This window comes from Agelaius phoeniceus, chromosome 4 (genome assembly GCF_051311805.1).
Source record: "Agelaius phoeniceus isolate bAgePho1 chromosome 4, bAgePho1.hap1, whole genome shotgun sequence".
Taxonomy (NCBI): Eukaryota; Metazoa; Chordata; class Aves; order Passeriformes; family Icteridae; genus Agelaius; species Agelaius phoeniceus.
The window spans coordinates 74,084,400-74,104,281 of NC_135268.1; the positions used below are offsets into that span (position 1 = coordinate 74,084,400).

Here is a 19,882-nt window from a genome sequence, read left to right on the forward strand (position 1 = left end):
CACAGGGGCAGCTCCTGGAGCTGTGACCATCCCTGGCATGGGCAGGGGCAGCTCCTGGAGCTGTGACCATCCCTGGATGCACAGGGGCAGCTCCTGGAGCTGTGACCATCCCTGGATGCACAGGGGCAGCTCCTGGGGCTGTGACCATCCCTGGGTGCACAGGGGCAGTTCCTGGGGCTGTGACCATCCCTGGCATGGGCAGGGGCAGCTCCCGGAGCTGTGACCATCCCTGGGTGCACAGGGGCAGCTCCTGGAGCTGTGATCACCCCTGGGTGCACAGGGGCAGCTCCTGGAGCTGTGACCATCCCTGGGTACACAGGGGCAGTTCCTGGAGCTGTGACCATCCCTGGATGCACAGGGCAGCTCCTGGCGCTGTGACCATCCCTGGATGCACAGGGGCAGCTCCTGGCGCTGTGACCATCCCTGGGTGCACAGGGGCAGCTCCTGGAGCTGTGATCACCCCTGGGTGCACAGGGGCAGCTCCTGGAGCTGTGACCATCCCTGGGTACACAGGGGCAGTTCCTGGAGCTGTGACCATCCCTGGGTACACAGGGGCAGCTCCTGGCGCTGTGACCATCCCTGGATGCACAGGGGCAGCTCCTGGCGCTGTGACCATCCCTGGGTGCACAGGGGCAGCTCCTGGAGCTGTGATCACCCCTGGCATGCACAGGGGCAGCTCCTGGAGCTGTGACCATCCCTGGGTGCACAGGGGCAGCTCCTGGAGCTGTGACCATCCCTGGGTACACAGGGGCAGCTCCTGGCGCTGTGACCATCCCTGGATGCACAGGGCAGCTCCTGGAGCTGGTTTTTGTCCTGCTGAAGCTGCTGTGATCTGTGAGAGCCCTCACTGGGACACTCCCAGCAGCAGATCCTCGCAGCCTCCTGGGGCTCAGTTTAGAGCCAAAGCATTGCTGCTGACACCAGCCCTGACATCTTAATTTGGAGCTGCACCCTCTGTAATTACTGCCCTGTCGGGGACCTTATAATCACCCAAGTAAAACCTCAACCAATTTAAAAGGATCCCAGGTCCAGCCCCCAGGTGTGACTTCCAGGGGTGCTTCCAGCCCAGGCCAGTTCAAATTACAAGGGCCGACCTCCTAATTAGGAAGAGTTATGGCTCGATTTAAAAAGGAGAGCAGACTAATTAACACATGTAGTGTAATGTCTTAATTGGGATTCAGATTGGAGAATTTGTGTGGTTCAGAATAAATGACTCATAATTAGCCAAGAGGTCCAGTTTTCTCCTGTCCCTGGATCCCTGCTCCCGACACCGAGCTGGGGAGGAAGGGGAGTTAAATATTGCATTTTGTGAGCTGTCAGCTGCACTGCAAATCCCTCTTTGCACCCATTAACCTCCCATTGGAAGGGAGTGATGAGGAGCTTCCAAAGGGTTTCACTGCAGAGGATCAGCACAGATTGAAAATAAATTAATAAAATAAAATATCCGTGTGGAAATAAAATTAATATCCATGTGGTGAGGAGGGATTTAGTTCACACCACTGCCCTGCCTGCTCTGCCAAAGGGTTGGGTCAGGGAATGGGGAGGTCTGGAGCTTCAGAGCCCCCTGACAGCCCAACTCTGGCATCTTCTGGAGCCTGAACAATCCCAGGGTGAGTGAGGTTGGGAGGGAGGTCACCCAGTCCCACCTCCCTGCTCCAGTAGGGTCCCCTGGAGCACAGAATTCAGGATTGTGTCCAGATACATTTTGAGTATCTCAAAAAATACTCAAAATAGAGATATTAAAAATTGAATTACTGACCATGTCCAGAGATGTCCAAAAAGCAGAGGAAGGAGCCTGATTTATTCACAGGAGCAAACCCCATCCCACCCCACCATAACCCTGCAGAAATATTGGTGCTGTTTCACAGGAGAACAGGAGTTTTAGAGACCTCACCCCATGCACAGGACAGGGGCAGCTCTGGAATTAAACCCTGGCTCAGATTATTCAACAAAGGGTAGGAAAGTTTGGTCTCACCCTGGAAAGCTGCAGGAGGACAAGAGAATCATGGAATCATGGAATGGTTGGGAGTGGAAGGGACCTTAAAGCCCATCAGGGACACCTCCCACTGTCCCAGGTGGATCCAAGCCCCAATGTCCACCTGGCCTTGGGCACTGCCAGGGATCCAGGGGCACCCACAGCAAATCTGGGAATTGCATCCCAAGGCATCTCCACCCTCCCAGCCAGGAATTCCTTCCCAAGATTTGATTCAAACCTCCCTCCCTCAGCTGGAGACCATCTCCCCTTGTCCTTGCACTCCCTGCTCTTGGGAAAAATCCCTCTCCAGCCTTTCCTAAGCCCCCTTTAACATGTTTATTTTATTGTCCCCAATTTCATAACCCAACACTTTTGCTCTGTCTCATTGGCATAAAAAACTGCTCCACATTTCACCCTGACCTTGTGATGGCAAGGAACAGTAAATTCCACAACACTTCCTCCTCCTCTTCCCCTTTCTCTTCCAGCTTTGTCCCTTTCCCCCTTCAAACCCCACAATGTCCCTTCCTCCTGGGATTTCCCCATACACCTGTGGTGGTTTCAGAGGTGGTTTTGTGCTGAGAAGACCCTGGGAGAGGCTGGTGTCGGAGCATCAGGGGTAGGACGGTAGGGACAGACAGACGGACAGAGACGAGAGGTCTCTGAAGCCAGGTCATGGAACTTGTGGTTTATTGCAAAGGGCCTGGGTGCAGGGGCCTTTTGGAATTTTGGGTTTATTGCAAAGGGCCTGGGTGCAGGGGCCTTTTGGGATTTGGGGTTTATTGCAAAGGGCCTGGGTGCAGGGGCCTTTTGGGATTTGGGGTTTATTGCAAAGGGCCTGGGTGCAGGGGCCTTTTGGGATTTGGGGTTTATTGCAAAGGGCCTGGGTGCAGGGGCCTTTTGGAATTTGGGGTTTATTGCAAAGGGCCTGGGTGCAGTGCCCTGATGGGAGCTGCCAGGCACAGCTCAGATGAGGCCCGAGAGAAGAGAGGGGCAGAGAGGATGAGAAGGTAAGAGAGTAAAAGGGTAAGAGAGTAAAAGGGTAAGAGAGCGAGGTTCCCGTTACAACACCATAAATCTTCTTCTGTGTTGAATATTGTGATTCTCACTAACCAATCCAGTACAATATACAAATCGTATAGCATTTCTATACAGCCTATAAGAATCAATACATTACCATGCTGTGTTACATTTTAAACCCTAAAAACTCCTCTTTGGGCCCCTTCTGCCAAGCTGTAGGGTCTGCTCTGACCCTTGGAGCTGCCTGCAAGCAGAGGGTGTTGTTCCATCAAAAGAGGATTGTCGCCCTGATTTTTTAAGATTTTCGTAGCCTTCTGATGTTTACACTCTTGTAGCAAACTTTCTCACACACTTTCTGTAAATAACTCATTGTTTTGCATTCCTTTATGGAGAAAGAGAAAGTTGATAGACTGTTGGTTTGTCCAGTGTCGTTGGAGAGGTGGCACTGTCACCCTCCAATCCACTGTCATTCTTGGAAAACTATAAATGTTGGAGTCAGAAAATAAACTTCCCTTTTTTCTTCACCTTGAGAACAGCAGTGTGCACTTGTGTTCTTTCATGTCCTATAGCGACAGGGGATAACCTTCAGTCTGGCCACACTATTGTTTTCCTGTTGTTCAGTAACTGAGGTATCTCAAAGCTTGCTTTCATTTCAATCTCACTTATAGTTTCCATATCCTCAAAATCTTTTGCCAGACAATCATATTGATAAGGCTTTCCTGTTTCACCTTCCCCACAGGCTGGGGAGGTTCACTGAGGGCTGGGTAGGCCTGGAGTAGGCCATAGGTACAAACACACACACAGACAGTGCATGTGCTGCACGGAGACACGGCGCTGTGAACACACCTTCATTCAACTCCCATCCTATAGCAGTTACATACAGCCTATAGGAATCATTACATTACCATACTGTGTTACATTTTAAACCCTAAGAACTCCTCTTTTGGCTTTTTCTGCCAACTAGTAGGGTCTGCTCTGACCCTTGAAGCTGCCTGCAAGCAGAGGGCATTGTTTCATTAAAGGGGGATGGCCATACCATGGCCTTCAGCCTGCCACACCATTGTTTTCCAGTTGTTCAGTAACTGAGGTATCTCAAAGCTTGCTTTCATTTCTCACTTATAGTTTCCATATCCTCAAAATCTTTTGCCAGACAATCATATTGATAAGGCTTTCCTGTTTCACCTTCCCCACAGGCTGGGGAGGTTCTCTGAGGGCTGGGTAGGCCTGGAGTAGGCCATAGGTACAAACACACACACAGACAGTGCATGTGCTGCACGGAGACACGGCGCTGTAAACACACCTTCATTCAACTTTCATCGCAGCCTTCATTAGTGCTTTGAGTTTTGCATAATTTGGCAGCTGCCCCTGGCGTTTTTCAGGAGGTGCTGTAATTGATTCCATATGGGAGTTATCGGGGGCGCTGAACCGGGCCCGTGTTTGCTGGGGAGGAGGTGTCAGATGCGAAACCAAACATGACGGGAGCGAGCCCCAGGCTCCCAGCTGACACAGTCTGGGGGGTTTCTGGGCTGTGTGCTACAAATGGCAGCAGAGGCAGCACAGACACCGCCAGACGCCGCGGGGCGCGGGGACTGAGGGATCCTGAGGGGTTCTGGGGGATCCTGGGGGGTTCTGGGGGATCCTGAGGGACCCTGAGTGATCCTGAGGGGCACTGGGGGGTCCTGAGCAATCCTGGGGGATCCTGGGGGATCCCAAGCAATATTGAGGGATCCTCAGGTGTCCTGGGGGATCCCAAGCAATATTGAGGGATCCTCAGGTGTCCTGGGGGATCCTGGGGGGATCCTAGAGGGTTCTGAGGGCTCTTGGGGAGTTCTGGAGGGGTTCTGTGGGATCCTGAGTGATCCTGAGGGATCCTAGGGGGTTCTGGAGGATCCTGAGTGATCCTGGGGGGTCCTGGGGGATCCTGAGCAATTCTGAGCGATCCTGGGCGTTCTGGGGGGTCCTGGGGAATCCTGAGGGGTCTTGGAGCATCCTGAGTGATCCTGGGGGGTCCTGGGGGATCCTGGGGGGTCCTGAGCAATCCTGGGGGATGCCGAGGGACCCTGAGCAATTCTGAGCAATCCTAAGGCGTCCTGGGGGATCCTGAGCAATACTGAGGGATCCTGGGGTTTTCTGGGGGATCCGGAGTGATTCTGGGGGGTCCTGGGGGATCCTGAGTGATCCTGAGGGGTCCTGGGGGATCCTGAGCAATCCTGAGCAATCCTGGGTGTTCTGGGGGGTCCTGGGGAATCCTGAGGGGTCCTGGGGGATCCTGAGTGATCCTGGGAGATGCTGAGGGGTCCAGGGGGATCCTGAGCAATCCTGAGGGATCCTGAGTCATCCTGGGGGTCCTGGGGGATCCTGAGTGTTCCTGAGGGATCCTGAGTCATCCTGGGGGTCCTGGGGGATCCTGAGTGATCCCAGACTCCTCACAACACCCCTCTGATGCACCCAGGAAGTTTGGGATCCCCAGATCCCCGTCCTGCTGAGCATGTCAGGTGTCTCTGCTCTGTCCCCCAGCTTTTCTCACCTGCTTTGGGTCATTTTGGGAAATCTGAGCTCTACCAGAGACCAGCAGCTTTGCTGTCCCACCCAGCCAGGCCAGCACGGTCCTCACCCCGCAGCCCCAGCCCTGAGCCCCTCCAGAGGACACAGCAGATGCAAAAGAAGGGAGGCTGGGGGGTTTTTGTGCTTGATTGACACCATTAAAGGAGCAGTTTCCGTGTTTACTCTGGGAACAGCCCCAGCAGTTGAAGGTGTCACTGCTGGCAGCTGCTGAGCCCAAACAAACTTCACTGAGGGCTGGGCTGGACAGGGCCTGGGAGGAGAAGCACCTGTGGGAGCATCCTGCACTCCCTGGCAGGGAAATGTCTCCAGGAAAACCCAGGGACACCAGGGCCAGGGGAACTCCTGCCTCACCCCAGCTCTGCAGTGGCAAACAGGGCTCAAAGAGAAGAAAATGCCCTTCCAGCACCACACAGCACTGGCCAGCCCCCAGGAAAATCCATTTTTCCTGGTGCCACTGATTCAGCTCAGCCAGAGCAGCTCTGCAATGCTGTTCCATCCCTGGAACATCCTGGTTTTATGGGATTTACAGGAAAACAGCCCTGGAACTGCTGCACGAGGAAGATCTGGAGAGGAAGAAGAGCAGAAATGCTCCTCTTCCATGGACACAACTGTTCTGCTCCCATTTCTCCCTCAGCTCCTGCCCTTTGCCAGCATCTCCAGCTTTGTCTCTTCCACAGATACTGCCCAGCCAGCTCCAAGGCCTTCTCCAGTGTATCCTGACATTCCCGAGCTCTTGGAACCTTCTCAGTGCTTCAGACTCTCTGAAAGGTCTTCTCTGAGGGGCACAGAGGAGGTTTGAGATAAGACAAGGATGTAAGAAGAGCTCAGGTTCTGCTCAGAGATCCCCCAAAGTGTCCCCATCAGTCGCTGGTGATGGACTGAGCTTCTCCAACTCTTGGCCAGGCCACAGGAGCCAAACATTTGGGCTCTTCCAGCCCAGAGCTCAGACTGAGGCTGCACTTAGAGCTGGCCTGCCCCACTCCAAGCAGCTGCAGCTCTGCAGGGAGCTGCTGGAGAAGCCTTGTATGGTGGCTGGGAGCAAACAGCTCCATCTCCCAAATTCCATCCTAACAACCAAACAAAGGACTGACAGAATAAAGGGAATAAAAGGAAATAGGGATGAAGAGCCCAACTTCCTGCAGTGGCTGCTGCTGTCCCCACACCTGTGTGACACAGAGACACCACAGAACCCCCATTATCAGACACCCTCACCCCTCAGACACCTCCAAACCGATATTTCCCCGCAGCGAGAGCTGCCGGCGCGGATATTATTTATAAAACCTCAATGAGAATACATCTGCACGGATAACTGACACCGTGTTCCCTGCGTGGCATATGCAGGCTGAAAATAAACATTGGTTCTATATGTTCACTGCTCCAGCAGAGTCCAAGCAGCAGGAAATGCATGAAACATGGGCAAGAGCGGGAGCGCGGCGGTGGGAGGGAACATGGAATTACTTGGAGAGCAGAGAGGCGGCCCCGGGAGTTAAAATACACAGCAGGCAAAGAGAAGAGAGGAGCCAAGAGAGCTGAAAAAAATGGCACAAGAGACGAGAGAGGCAGCTGGGGGAGTTAAAACATGCAGATGGAGAGATGGCTGGGAGAGAGGAAAGACCTGGATGCGAGCGGAGAGACGGCGGCCGGGAACTGGCCACTTAAAATAAACTTTGGGAGCAGCGAGGTGGGGAGAATTCCTGGGGTCTGACACCCTGCTGGGGGCAGGGGCTGGGCCCTGGAGGGGTGGGAGTCTCACCCAGGTGAGCACCATCACCCACCTGCACCTGGGATCACACCAGGCACAGGAATTGTCCCCTCCTTCCCATATCCCAAATTCAAACTACTTGGAGGAGTCACCCCCTTCCTTCCCCACAATCCCAAATGCAAATGAGGAATCTCTCCTTTCCTTCCCCACAATCCCAAATGCAAATCCATTGGAGGAATTGTTTCTTCCTTCCCCACTTTCCCAAATTCAAAATACTCAGAGGAATCGCTCCCTTCCTTCCCCCAATCCCAAATGCAAATCCATTGGAAGAATCAGCCCCTGCTTCCCAGAATCCCAAATGTAAATCCATTGGAGGAATTGTTCTCTTTTTTCCCCACATACCAAATTCAACCAACTTGCAGGAATCATTCCCTCCTTCCCACAATCCCAAATGCAAATCCATTGGAGGAATTGTTCCTTCCTTCCTCACTTTCCCAAATGTAAATCCATTGGAAGAATCATCCCCTACTTCCCACAATCCCAAATACAAATCCATTGGAGGAATTGTTCCTTCCTTCCCCACAATCCCAAATTCAAACAATTTGCAGGAATAGTTCCTTCCTTCCTTCCTTCCCACAATCCCAAATGCAAACCTATTGGAAGAACCATCCCCTCCTTCCCACAATCCCAAATGCAAACCTATTGGAGGATCCAGATTTTGGCTCCTGATCCCAGCTCTGCAGAGTGACACCTTCATCCTTCCCATTTACAGCCCCTGTAGGGATTTCTAGAAATAAATGGATAATGCCTGCCTGGATCTCACCCCCATTAAAAACACCCTCCTCAAACTCAAATCCTACTAAATTTATCAAGTTACACTTTTCCCAAACGCTCCAAAGGTTTTTTTTTTCCCCAAAATGAGCTTCCAGCTCTGAGTGAGCCCTTTAGGAACGAGTTTTAAGATCTGAGAGTTGACTTCAGCGCCCTGAGGCACAGACAGGGACACTCCCCGTGTCCCAGGGCTGCTCCAGAGCTGCCACCAGCTCCAGCAGCGTGGCCAAGCCACACCTCACTCCCCATCCCTGCTGCTTCTCACTCCCAGCCTTCCAGGAACCCAAGGATATCTGATGGAAAATGCAGCAGGCACAAAGCTCCGGGCACAATTCAGGCAGGCAAAAGCAGAGCCCGGATATTTTTATACCCACGGAGTTTTGTGGCAGCGAGAAGGAAAATTTTCTCTCACAAACGTGAATTAAAGCTTTCAATAAGTTAAAATGATGATTTTTTTTTTTTTTGAGGGCAATCTCCTGTAAGTTCACAGATAAAATCAGTTTTAGAAAGGCCTGCACTGAGCACAGGTGCATTCAGCAAAACTCACATCAATCCAAGGATTTATGATGCCCCCGAGGACAAAGAAGTGATTTACTGGTTTTATTTTGCTGCAAAGGAGGGAGCAAATTTCACCATCAGTTTTATTTTCTCCCCAGGTGCCAGTCCAATTTTAATGCCAGGTTTATTTCAGCCTGGGGATGGCCCAGGCTGGACCCACAGTGTGTCCTGCTGGAGACAATAATTTATTAATTTAGAGAGGAGAAATTTTCTACAAATTTCTCCAAATTTTTTTCACATAAAGGATTTTATCTGTGGGTACTCAGCAATAAAATAATTTGAAACAATAAAATAATTTGAAGCAATAAAATATTTTGTCCTGAGTGTTGAATTTTTTTGATGGTTAAATGGGAATCAGTTAAACCAGTGGGAACACACAAAACCACCTCAGTGCAAAGCCTCAGTTCTACACATGACTTGGAGTAAGCCCTGAGTAAATTACTTCAAAGTTACTCCAGAGTAAGGCACAGCCACTCCCAGGCACATTCCCAGCAGATCCTGCAGGTAAATCCTGGCTTTGGGGGTGACAAAGGGACTTGGAGCAGGGATGAGGCTGCAGAGATTTTGTCCAGAAGGAGAATGAAATAAAATTCAAATGTTTTGCCCAAAATTAGGAGGGTTGGAATCTGCTCCTTCTTGGAATGAGATGGTGTTTAAGGTGTCTTCCTACCCAAACAATTCCATGATTCCACGATAATCTCTCTGAAGACCTTTTAATCTCTCATGTTTCCTAAAAATCAGGGACAGTTTTCCACTGAATTCAGGGGTTTTGTCTCACACTGACCTTCCACCATGGGTTATTCAAACTGCTGGGCTGTCAGGGTGAGTTAAAATAATCATGTCAGTATAATACTTCAACAAGCTGGACATTGGTCCTAAATGGATGATGGAAATCGATTGAAATGATGGAAATGATTGGTCCTAAATGTGGAAATGTAATATGTAAAAAAATCTGTCTGGTGGATGAAATGTGAGGGGGAACCTTGTGGCTCTGCACAAGGAGGGGACAGGAGGGGACAGCTGGGGAGGGCAGGCTCTGCTCCCAGGGAACAGGGACAGGAGCAGAGGGAACAGCACCAGGGAGGGTTTGGGATGGATTTGGGGGAAATTCCTTTGTGGAAAGGGAATTGTTAAGCACTGGAAGGAGCTGGAGTCCCCATCCCTGGGGAGATTTCAAAGCCTGTGGGAAATGGATTTATAGAAAATTCTCAAAGCCTGACACAAGGCTCACATAGTGTACATCTGTATGCAAACCTTGAGATAAGAAATACTGACTTAGAAATGCCATGGAATAAGAGAGACATTGTTGAGAGAGAAATTAAGTTTCCAAAGATAATCTTACAAAAAGGACTAGATACTTTGGAGAACTAGAACTGTAAAAGATATATTGTAAAACCCATAAGGGGTAATTTTAAATAATTACCTTTAAAACATTTACAACATAGTGGAGCTAAAGCTCATAAGCCAAGAAACACTTGTGTATTATAATTAAGAAATAGCTTCTGATTGTAATAACATAACTTATAACATCTGTATTATCTCACCCTTCACATGAGACTTAAAATAAATTAAAAGTTTTTAAAACCCCATCTCTAAACCAGACTAAAACATAACCCAACAAAAGCCCTGTGGATGTGGCACCTGGGGACATGGGTGGCAGTGCTGGGATGGTTGGACTGGATGACCTGGGAGGACCTTTCCAACCCAAACCATGCCATGATCCCATAAAATGGTTGGGCTCAATGACCTTATAGGACCTTTCCAACCCAAACCATTCCATGATCCCATAAAATGGTTGGACTGGATGACCTGGGAGGACCTTTCCAACCCAAACCATTCCATGATCCCATAAAATGGTTGGGCTCAATGACCTTGGAGGACCTTTCCAACCCAAACCATTCCATGATCCCATAAAATGGTTGGGCTCAATGACCTTGGAGGACCTTTCCAACCCAAACCATTCCATGATCCCATAAAATGGTTGGGCTCAATGACCTTATAGGACCTTTCCAACCCAAACCATGCCATGATCCCATAAAATGGTTGGGCTCAATGACCTTGGAGAACCTTTCCAACCCAAACCATTCCATGATCCCATAAAATTCCCACACCTGGCACCCTCTGAGGGCCCTCCCTCCCTTCCCCTGGGCAGACTCACTTCTCCAGCACGGACATGATGATGGGAGGTAGAACCAGTATAGGCATGGGCAGGACCACTCTGGTCAGGGCTGTTTCCAGCAGGGCCTGTGGAGCAAACACAAACAAACAAACACATGCAGACATCCCAAACCAACCCAGGATGGACCTGCCAGGCTCAGGATGGCTCTGCTGATGGCACTGAACTGTCACCCAGAGTCTGCAGCAGCTGACAAACCTCAAAGCAGTTGGGAATTGGAAAAACATGCCTGGATAATGATTCTCCAAGCTCACTTTAAAAGTAGGTTCAGCTGTCATGTACAGAGGGTCAAATTGCCAAGCCACAGCGACTTGGATACTTTTTGATGCAGAAAACATCTGGGTTTATCATCAATTATCCCATCTGAGTAGAGATAGAGCTTGGCCAAAGCCAGGACTCTAATTGGTGGATGTCACTTATGTCACTTATGTCACTGATGTGAACCAGATAGGAATCACTGATGGGAAATCTTGTGGGGGAAACATTGTAGGGGAGACAAGGTGGAGGAAATGTTGTAGGGAAATGTTGTAGGGGAGGTATTGGAGGGGGAATGTTGTAGGGATGTGTTGTAGGGAGGTGTTGTGGAGGAAATGTTGTAGGGGAAATGTAGGGAAATGTAGGAGGGGAAATGTTGTAGGGGAAATGTTGTGGAGAAAATGTAGGAAATGTTGGAGGGGAAATGTTGTATGGGGAATGTTGTAGGGAAATGTTGTAGGGAAATGTTGGAGGGGAGATGTAGAGGAGATGTTGTGGAGGAGATGTTGTAGGGAAAATGTTTTAGGGAAATGTTGGAGGGAAATGTTTTAGGGAAATGTTGGAGGGAAATGTAGGGGAAATGTTGGAGGGAAATGTTGGAGGGGAAATGTTGTGGGGAAATATTATAGGGAGATGTTGTGGAGGAAATGTTGTGGGGGAGATATTGTGGGCGAAATGTTGCAGGGAAATGTAGGGGAGATGTTGTAGGGAAATATCCCACCATGGGCCGGGCAGCACTTTCAGCCCTTCCTGCCTGAGCTGAGCTTTGATCTCACTCTGTGCTGGGGAAGCAGCTCCTCACTGCTGCTCCAGGAAGTGTTTCCCATCACTGCTGGGTCATTCCCTGCAGGGATTTGGGACATGCAGGGCTCTCCTCTCTCGGGAAGAGCCCAACCATGGAGCTACATTGTGCCTCCACAATTCTTCCTTACTGGCCAGACTCACCAGAGGGAGCAACCAAAGCAGGGTTTGGATTTATTGAGGCCCAGAGATCTCCCAGGGCCTGCAGGGGCTCCAGGAGAGCTGGAGAGGGACTGGGGACAAGGCCTGCAGGGACAGGAGCCAGGGAATGGCTCCCACTGGGAAAGGGGAGATTGGGCTGGGATCTTGGCAAGGAATTCCTGCCTGGGCTGGAATTCCCAGATTTGCTGGGGCTGCCCCTGGATCCCTGGCAGTGCCCAAGGCCAGGTTGGACATTGGGGCTTAGAGCAGCCTAAGACAGTGGAAGGTGTCCTGCCCATGGATGGGGTGGCACTGGATGGGATTTAAGGTCCCTTCCACCCAAAGCATCCCATGATTTTATGTCACAGGGACATCTAACATCACAACAAACCCTCACACAGGGACAGCTGTGTCACACTGAGGATCTGCCATGTTTCACATGACAAAAACCAGGATCGACCTATCCAGGAGGAAGAGCTGGGATTGGATGGCAGCTGAGCAGGAGTTCCCAGAACTCCCAGATTTTATGTTTTAAGTTCCACCTCCATCACTCTCACAGCACCTTCACTTTTAATCTTCATTTTCTCTTTCAGCCATCAGGACAGAGAGGGGAGAGCGGGTCCTGGAGCCAGTTAATGGAAGTGAGGAAAACTGGCTCCAAGAAGTGTCTCTGAGCCCTTCAGCAGATTGTTTTAATCCCCCTGTTAACCAACAATATGGAGAGCTATTCGAGATCTCCCCGTTCCTGCCGAGGACTGCAGAGCTGTACATTAATTGCTGTCTCTGGAGTGCCTTGGACAGAAGGAGGGAGGGAAATGCCAAGCATTATATTATTAACTCCTGTGCCTGGGCGTGTGCTCAGCACAGCTCCACATCTCAGTCAGAGCCCACTTGGAAACAACAGCTCAGGGGGTGCTCAGGAGCCAGGACTGCACCCAGGGATGGGAAGGGAGCAGTTCCAGGCAGGTGGCACAGAGTGGGTGACAGGGAAAGCAAACCAGCTGTTCACGAGGTTAACAACATCTGGCTGCCCTCAGCCAGCTCTGGGTGGCAGGGAAGGGTTGGAAAGCTGCTCAGCCCCGAGCCTGAGTCCTCCTCATTTGGGAAAATGTGTGAGGGATCTTTGCTGGGTGTTCCACAAGGAATTCCCACGGTAGCACCAGGGATCTGTCCTGTCACTGTGCCATTCCAAACCACCAGGGCCAGCCCCCAAATTTCTGTGTTCTCTGCATCTCCTCCACTCCCAGCTGCTAAAGCCATGGATTCCAGAGGCTGTGGGATGTGCTGGGCCTGGAATCAGCTGTGGCCCAGCTCTCCCAGCTCCTGTACTCACGTGTTTGGCAGCAACTCTGGAAGAGCCGACGATGTTCCCATTAGTGTCCAACACATCAATTCCCTCCTCCAGCTCCGTGTGCCTCATCAGGACCACGTTGCAGATGTTGGCACTGGCTGAGGAGGAGAAAGGCAGGAGGATCAGCCCTGATCAATCCCCGCTGGCAGCTTCTGTTTGCCCTGACTCCAGATCTCCTCCCCTCAATCTGCTGAGGTGAATTGCTCTGAACCCCAAAAAAAGATGGAATTCTCAAGGAGAATAGTAACCAATTTTTTTTTCTCTGGGATAATAAAGGCAAATAGGCCTACAGGAAGGTCTAGTGCAAGGTGTCCTTGCCTGTGGTTGGAACTAGATGGTCTTTAGGTCCTTTCCAGCCCAAACCATTCCATGATTTCACACAATTTAGGGGAAAAATGACTCCATGCACCGGGACCTTTCTAACCCCTCCTCCTGGCCCAGCCTGTGGCTTTTGAGGCCTCAAGATGACCCCAAATTCTGTCTCTCAAGTCCAACCAAGAGCTGGGGTTGAGCACCATGTGCAGCCCCTCCTCTCACTCTTCCCAACTTCTCCCAGAGAAAAGCTGCTCATTCCCACAAAACTTTTGGGCTGATCAAGTGGCATTTTCCAGCACCCCCCACACCACATTTGCCTGCAAACTTTCCACCCAGAACTGAAACAAACCCACTGTTGCTGCAAGTACCAGTGCCTTCCAAAAATGTGTTTCTGCACTGCTTGATGGGTTAATATTCGCTAATTAATCTCAATTCATGTCATATAACAAATGTCTAATTTTTTGAGGGTGGTGGGTGGGTGAGCCCTCTCTGAAGGCAGCTCTGTGCAATCAAGGATGATTTGTGGTGACAAATGCTCCTTCCACTCGAGAGGGAGAGGAACACACACACACGCACACTCTGTCTCTCTCTTTAATATTCCAACTACCAGACCACTCTTCCCATTTATCAAAATATCTGTGTTCCCAACCCTTCAGCTCCTGAATCCCAGAGAAAAAACAAAACAAGGCCTTTCATTTAGAGAAAGTTTAGCCCCTGTTTTTTTTCATTTTTAACACTCGCACGCCCCGTCCTTCTCGCTGTCAATCAAAACTGAGCGGATCAAAGAGCCCAGCAGAGCTGCTCTGGCCAGGGACACCCTGGCACAGAGTTCCTGACAGACTCAGGATGGGGTGGCCAGCCCTGACACTCCCAAGATGCTTTCCCAAGGCTCTGGATTCCCTGCCCTGGTCCCAAAGCCAAAAGCTGCTTCCATGGTTTGTCTGAGACGAGGCACTCACGTAGCCGCTCCCCTTCTGCTTTCTGAGAGAGCAGAAACGCTGCTAATTATGGCTAAACTTGGATTGCATGGATGTCTCAAATGCATGAGGGTGGGGGGGGGGGGAGAAATAAATAAATTTTAGTGCAGACAAAGTCATCTGCAGGATTTGGGAAGGAATTGTGGTAATGGAAACTGCGGCTGTGAAAGCACTCTGAGGAAACGGGGCTCGGGCTCCACACCAAGGCAGCACCCCATTCCTGGGGGTTTGTAGGGATTCTTTCTATCCCAAGGTGCTTTCCACACTCTAAATCTGTCCTTGGGCATCACCTAAACACAACAATTTTAACTACACACACACACACATACAAAAAAGCCCAAGGAGAAGAAATCCTTCCTCCTTCTCCCTCTCTCCAATTAGGATCTTTCCATCAGCTTTAATTTCCTTCAGATCAGGTTTGGGATGGGATTTTTGGGGTTTTCTGGGGTTTTTTAGCCATGAACATCTCCAGTATAAAGCACACCCTCACCAGTAACACCCTGGCCTTGGGGCCAGCTGTTCACTCCCAGTTCTGGGGAAGAAAAGGGTGAATTGGGTTCCTTGGATTCCCCTGGGCACCGAGACCCTTCCCCTCCTCACCCCTGAGAAAGGATCCAGCCCCTCCCAGCTCAAACTCAGGCTCCAAGACCTCCTTCCCTTCCCTTCTTTTCCATGGAACCCCTTCAGCCCCCAAGGATGCCCCAAGCCCAATCCCAAACCCCTTTTCCAGCCCCTGGCTCTGCAGGGCCTTCTCTGCTCCTCCAGGAGCTGCTCCCCTGGCTTGGTTTCCTGGATCCAACCCCTGGTCCTGGCCGGGATTTTTTGGACAATTTGGGGTTTTCAGCTGGAAAATTAACCTTGGGAGGGGGTGAAGGCAGGGCCTGACCCAGCAGCACTGGTGTTAAAGTGTCCTTCAGGCAGAGCTGCTGCAGGTGGGCATTCCCTGATGGTGCAAACACAACCTTCACACGGCCTGGAGAAGACACAGACCTCTCTGAGGGCACCAAGACCTTCCCCAGCAGCCATCCCAGCTTCCCAAAGCTCTGTGGAGCCCTCAGAATATCCCTGCTGGAGTCTGGGCTGCCTTCCACCAAGCAGCAGCTGCCCCTCCTGTGGTAACTTGGGATGGGACCCTCAAGCTTGGATGTCCCCCCAGTTTTGCAGCTGCCCCCAGCCAGCACAGCTCTGGGGGTCAGTGCAGAGGGAGGCAAGGAAAGGATGGGGAAAACTCTCTAATGTCACAGAATCATGGAATTATTAAGGCTGAAAAGGATTCCCAAGATCATTAAGTCCAAACATCACTGCCAAATCCACCAGCCCATCCCTGAGGACTACATCCATGGGGTTTTTGGAGCAAGAGCTTTACCCCAGTGTTTGGCTTTTCATGTAGAAATAGAGAATTTCTGCCTTTTTGCTGGGGGCTGGAGGCTCAAAAGGAATTGGGAGACACATCTTAATGAAGGGTTTGTCCAGGTCAGCATACCACAAACCAGCAATTAGTGGGAGGATCCCTGATGTCCTGGCTCATAATGAAGCAAGACAAATAAAACATTAGCTGGGGAATTAATTACAGGCTAAACAAATTAATTATGGGTCCTCAATCAATGCCAACACAAACACCTTGGTGTGAAAGCAGATCAAGCCTGCAGCAAGGATTTCCTGCCTGCCTTTGACTCAAACACCCCTCAGAGCTGCCTCCTGGGACTGGAACTCATCCCTCGTGCTCTCCTGGTTGTAAAACCCCAAGGAAAGCTGAATCTCCCTAAAATAGATCCCAGAAAAGCCCCAGGAAAGCAACAACAATGCCCTCAGATCCCCTGGTGTACAAGGAAAAGGCTCAGTGCAACCCCCAGAGCACAATCCCTGTCCCCCCTGTTCTGCAGGCAGGGCAGGCAGCTGCTTTTGTGGCAGAAAAGGGGAAAAAAATTCCAGCAATTCAGGAATTGAGGGCTGGAGGGACACAACAACCAATTCTCTGCTAAAAAAGGAGCAGAAAGGCCAGAGAAAGTGAGAGCAGCAGACAGGTAAAGGGGCTCAGGAGAGCTCTGAGGATGTGGCACTTGCACAGCAAAGGAAAAAAACCTGAAAGGAAAATTTGGCATTATATGGCTGAAAAAGGAACATGGAAGAGGGAGCAAACCCCATTTTTTTAGTGATTTCCTCCATGCTGGGGCAATTTTTGCACCACCTTTGTAAATAAACAAGCTTACACAAAAAATTACCCCAAAGCCACAAAGCCAAAATAACTCAGCATGTGCTGGAGGTGGGAACCAGAGGCCCCAGCAAAGGCTGAGTGCAGAGCATCCCTGCCCTCAAACACAGGGCTGATAAAGCCCCAATAAAATGCTCCACCAAGCCAGGAGTAGCCTCAGTTCTGCACACACTTGGGGCTGCTCTTAACCAGTGACTCTCAGAAATCTGCACATTCAGAGCAGAACCATTTCTCTGTGTTTTATTGTAAAATAACCACAGTGCTGCTGCTTATTTGAAGATTTGACACAGCTCAACCCAGATCCTGTAAATGAAATGCTCTGAGGTTGGAATGGTCGAGGACCACTCAGTGCTGATCATTTCTGAAGCTGCTTCAGAGTGCAAAGTGCAGCTGAAAAGCCTGAGGAGCTGCCTCCACCAGCAGATCTGCAGCATTTTTCTGCCAAAATTCTGCTTTGCAGAGTCCCATCCCTGCCTGCCCCAGCTCAGGGAGCACCACTGGGGGGACACGAGCAGCAAGGAAGGAGCTGTGTCCATCCCAGTGGCTTCTGGCCACCTGCAGGCTTGCAGCCACCGCCTGGAACACAAAGAAAAGGAATTTTTCCTTACCGACAGCGGGGAATGGCACAAACCTCTGGATCAGCAGCCGAGTGGCCGGGGTAAACTTGTTGGCTCTCTGGATCAGAACATTAAGGCCCACCTTGGAATGGAGAAAAGCAAACCAGAGGAGCAGAGGATTAATGACCAGGAGCAGGGCACATGGCACAGTTTGGGGTCCCTCCCCATGAAAAGTGTTTGAGAACTAAACCTCCCCCAGCTGCAGGGTTTGGCTGTGTTGGGCTCAACCCTTTAGTCAATACAGGTTAAAATCAAATTGCTGAGCTTAAAACAAGGGTTGAACCCAACCTTTGGGCTTAAATAAAGGGTTGAACCCAGCTCTTAGGTTTAAATGAACGGTTGAACTCAACCTTTGGGTTTAAATTAAGTATTGAACCCAAGTCTTGGGTTTAAATGAAGGGTTGAACCCAACCTTTAGGTTTAAATGAAAGATTGAACCCAACAATTGTGTATATATAAGTGCTGGACCCAACCACTGGATTGAACCAAACCATTGGGTTTAAATGAAGGTTTGAACCCAACTCGTGGGTTTAAATTAAGGGTTGAACCCAGCTTGGGTTTGTATGAAGTGTTGAACCCAACCATTGGATGCAACCCAAACACTTGGTTTAAATTAAGGTTTGAACCCAACCCTTGGGCTTACAAGAAGGGTTGAACACAACTCTTGGGTTTATATGAAAGGCTGAACCCAACCATTGGGTTTAAATGAAGGTTTGAACCCAACAGTTGGGTTTGTCCAAAGTGCTGAACCCAACCACTGGATTGAACCAAACCACTGGGTTTAAATGAAGGGTTGAGCCCATTACTGGGTTTAAATTAAGGATTGGACCCAACTATTGGGTTTACACAAAGCATTGAACCCAAAAGTTGGACTGGACCAAACCACCAAACCCATTACTGGGTTTAAATGAAGAATGGAACCCAACAGTTGGGTTTATATGGAGGGTTGAACCCAACAGTTGGGTTTATATGGAGGATTGAACCCAACCATTGGGTTTAAACCCTCCCCAGCTAAAAGATAAGCCAGAACCCACTCCAACACCATCCAGTCCTTCTGGAATTGCCCTTGGCTGGATTTTTACCCAGGTCACCATCATTTTTCCCATCCACCACAAAATCCTTGGGACTGGCTCTCACCCAGCTGGGAAAAACCCAAATTTCAGTGGTGGTGGTGGCCCAGCACAATTAATTCCTTCTCCAAGGGTCTGGACTACACAACCCCATGCAGTGCCAACATTTGGGCTGTAAAGTTTATTATAACCATGGATTTATTTTTGTTGCCTTGTCCAACCCTTGAATAATGCAGAACTCTCCATAGTTTTCCACGGATCTGGCTCATTGTGGATGTTCATAGAAACATAGAGGAGTTGTTGCCTCCTGACTCTCACATTGATAATGCTGAAAATTGGGAGAATTTTCATCAAAACTGGCTTCATGCACATGTGGGGTTAAAAATTAACCAAATCTATCCATGGGGAATGACTTCTGTCTTTAAATTACTCTTCCTCTCTTCCTCACAATATTTCCTCTTTTTCATCCCCCTTAAAAAAAACCCCAAATGCACAAACTAAACCCAACAGCCCCAACCTGGGAATTTTCAGCTGGAAATGGAAGCCTTGAGCAATGTGTGGCTGAAATGTTTTCAGCCCAAAATGCAGCAAAATTAAAAATAAAAAATAAAAAAATCAGCCAAAACCAAAAAGCTGCCAGAAAAGAACAATTTTTTTGTGGATATTTTTTTTTTGAGGGGGGGTTTGAAAAGCAAAGAGAAGCCTGGGAGAGGATATTTTGCAGGCTGCTACATTATACATGCACATCCCAGCTCATCCCAGCGTGCCAGAGCCTGGGAGGAAGAGGGGGAGAAGCACAACTGCTGGGTAAGCCCTGCATGGGCACAGGGCTGCTTCTCCAGCCCCAGGAAATATTTCCAGAGCCTTGCCCAAGGTTTTCACCCAGACCCCAAGCAGGAGCTCCTCCTCTTGTCCTCAGCAAACGCAGCCCTAGAGCTGAGTCCAAGAGAGCCATGGTGATTCTGCTTAGTCTGGACAGCAGTGAAGGTTTGTCTTGAACTTCTTCCCCCTCAAAAATGACTGAATGATTTTTTTTTCTTTAATTTTCCAGTTGTTAGGATGAGTCTTTTCAAAGTCTGAACACCTCCAGAAACTGTAACACAGCCTAAAATGTGTGGCTTTACGAGGAGCCAGTTTTAAGCCTGGCTTTGCTTGTCTGCCCCATGGATTTGGGTATTTAGTCTGGATATGGTTAATCTGTGTCCATGACAAATTTTATTGGGTTTGCAGCCCCTGCTTGGAGGTTTGGTGGAGGATTTGGCAATGAAGTGGAAGAGCAGCAGCTTTTGAAAGAGAAAAGCTGAGTCTGGGAGAGCCAC

The 19,882-nt window shown here is 49.8% G+C and overlaps 1 protein-coding gene across 2 annotated transcripts in view; it reads right to left on the reverse strand.

Moving 5' to 3' along the window:
- SFXN5 (sideroflexin 5) overlaps positions 1–19,882 on the reverse strand; it is a 122,077-nt gene that overhangs the window by 33,324 nt on the left and 68,871 nt on the right. For both annotated transcript variants that reach the window (XM_054632981.2, XM_077177931.1), the window contains exons 10-12: positions 17,485–17,575; positions 13,355–13,470; positions 10,807–10,892 (exon numbers count right to left, since the gene is read on the reverse strand). In XM_054632981.2, the coding sequence (XP_054488956.1) occupies positions 10,807–10,892; positions 13,355–13,470; positions 17,485–17,575 (293 nt within the window). The remainder of the gene's footprint in view (positions 1–10,806; positions 10,893–13,354; positions 13,471–17,484; positions 17,576–19,882) is intronic.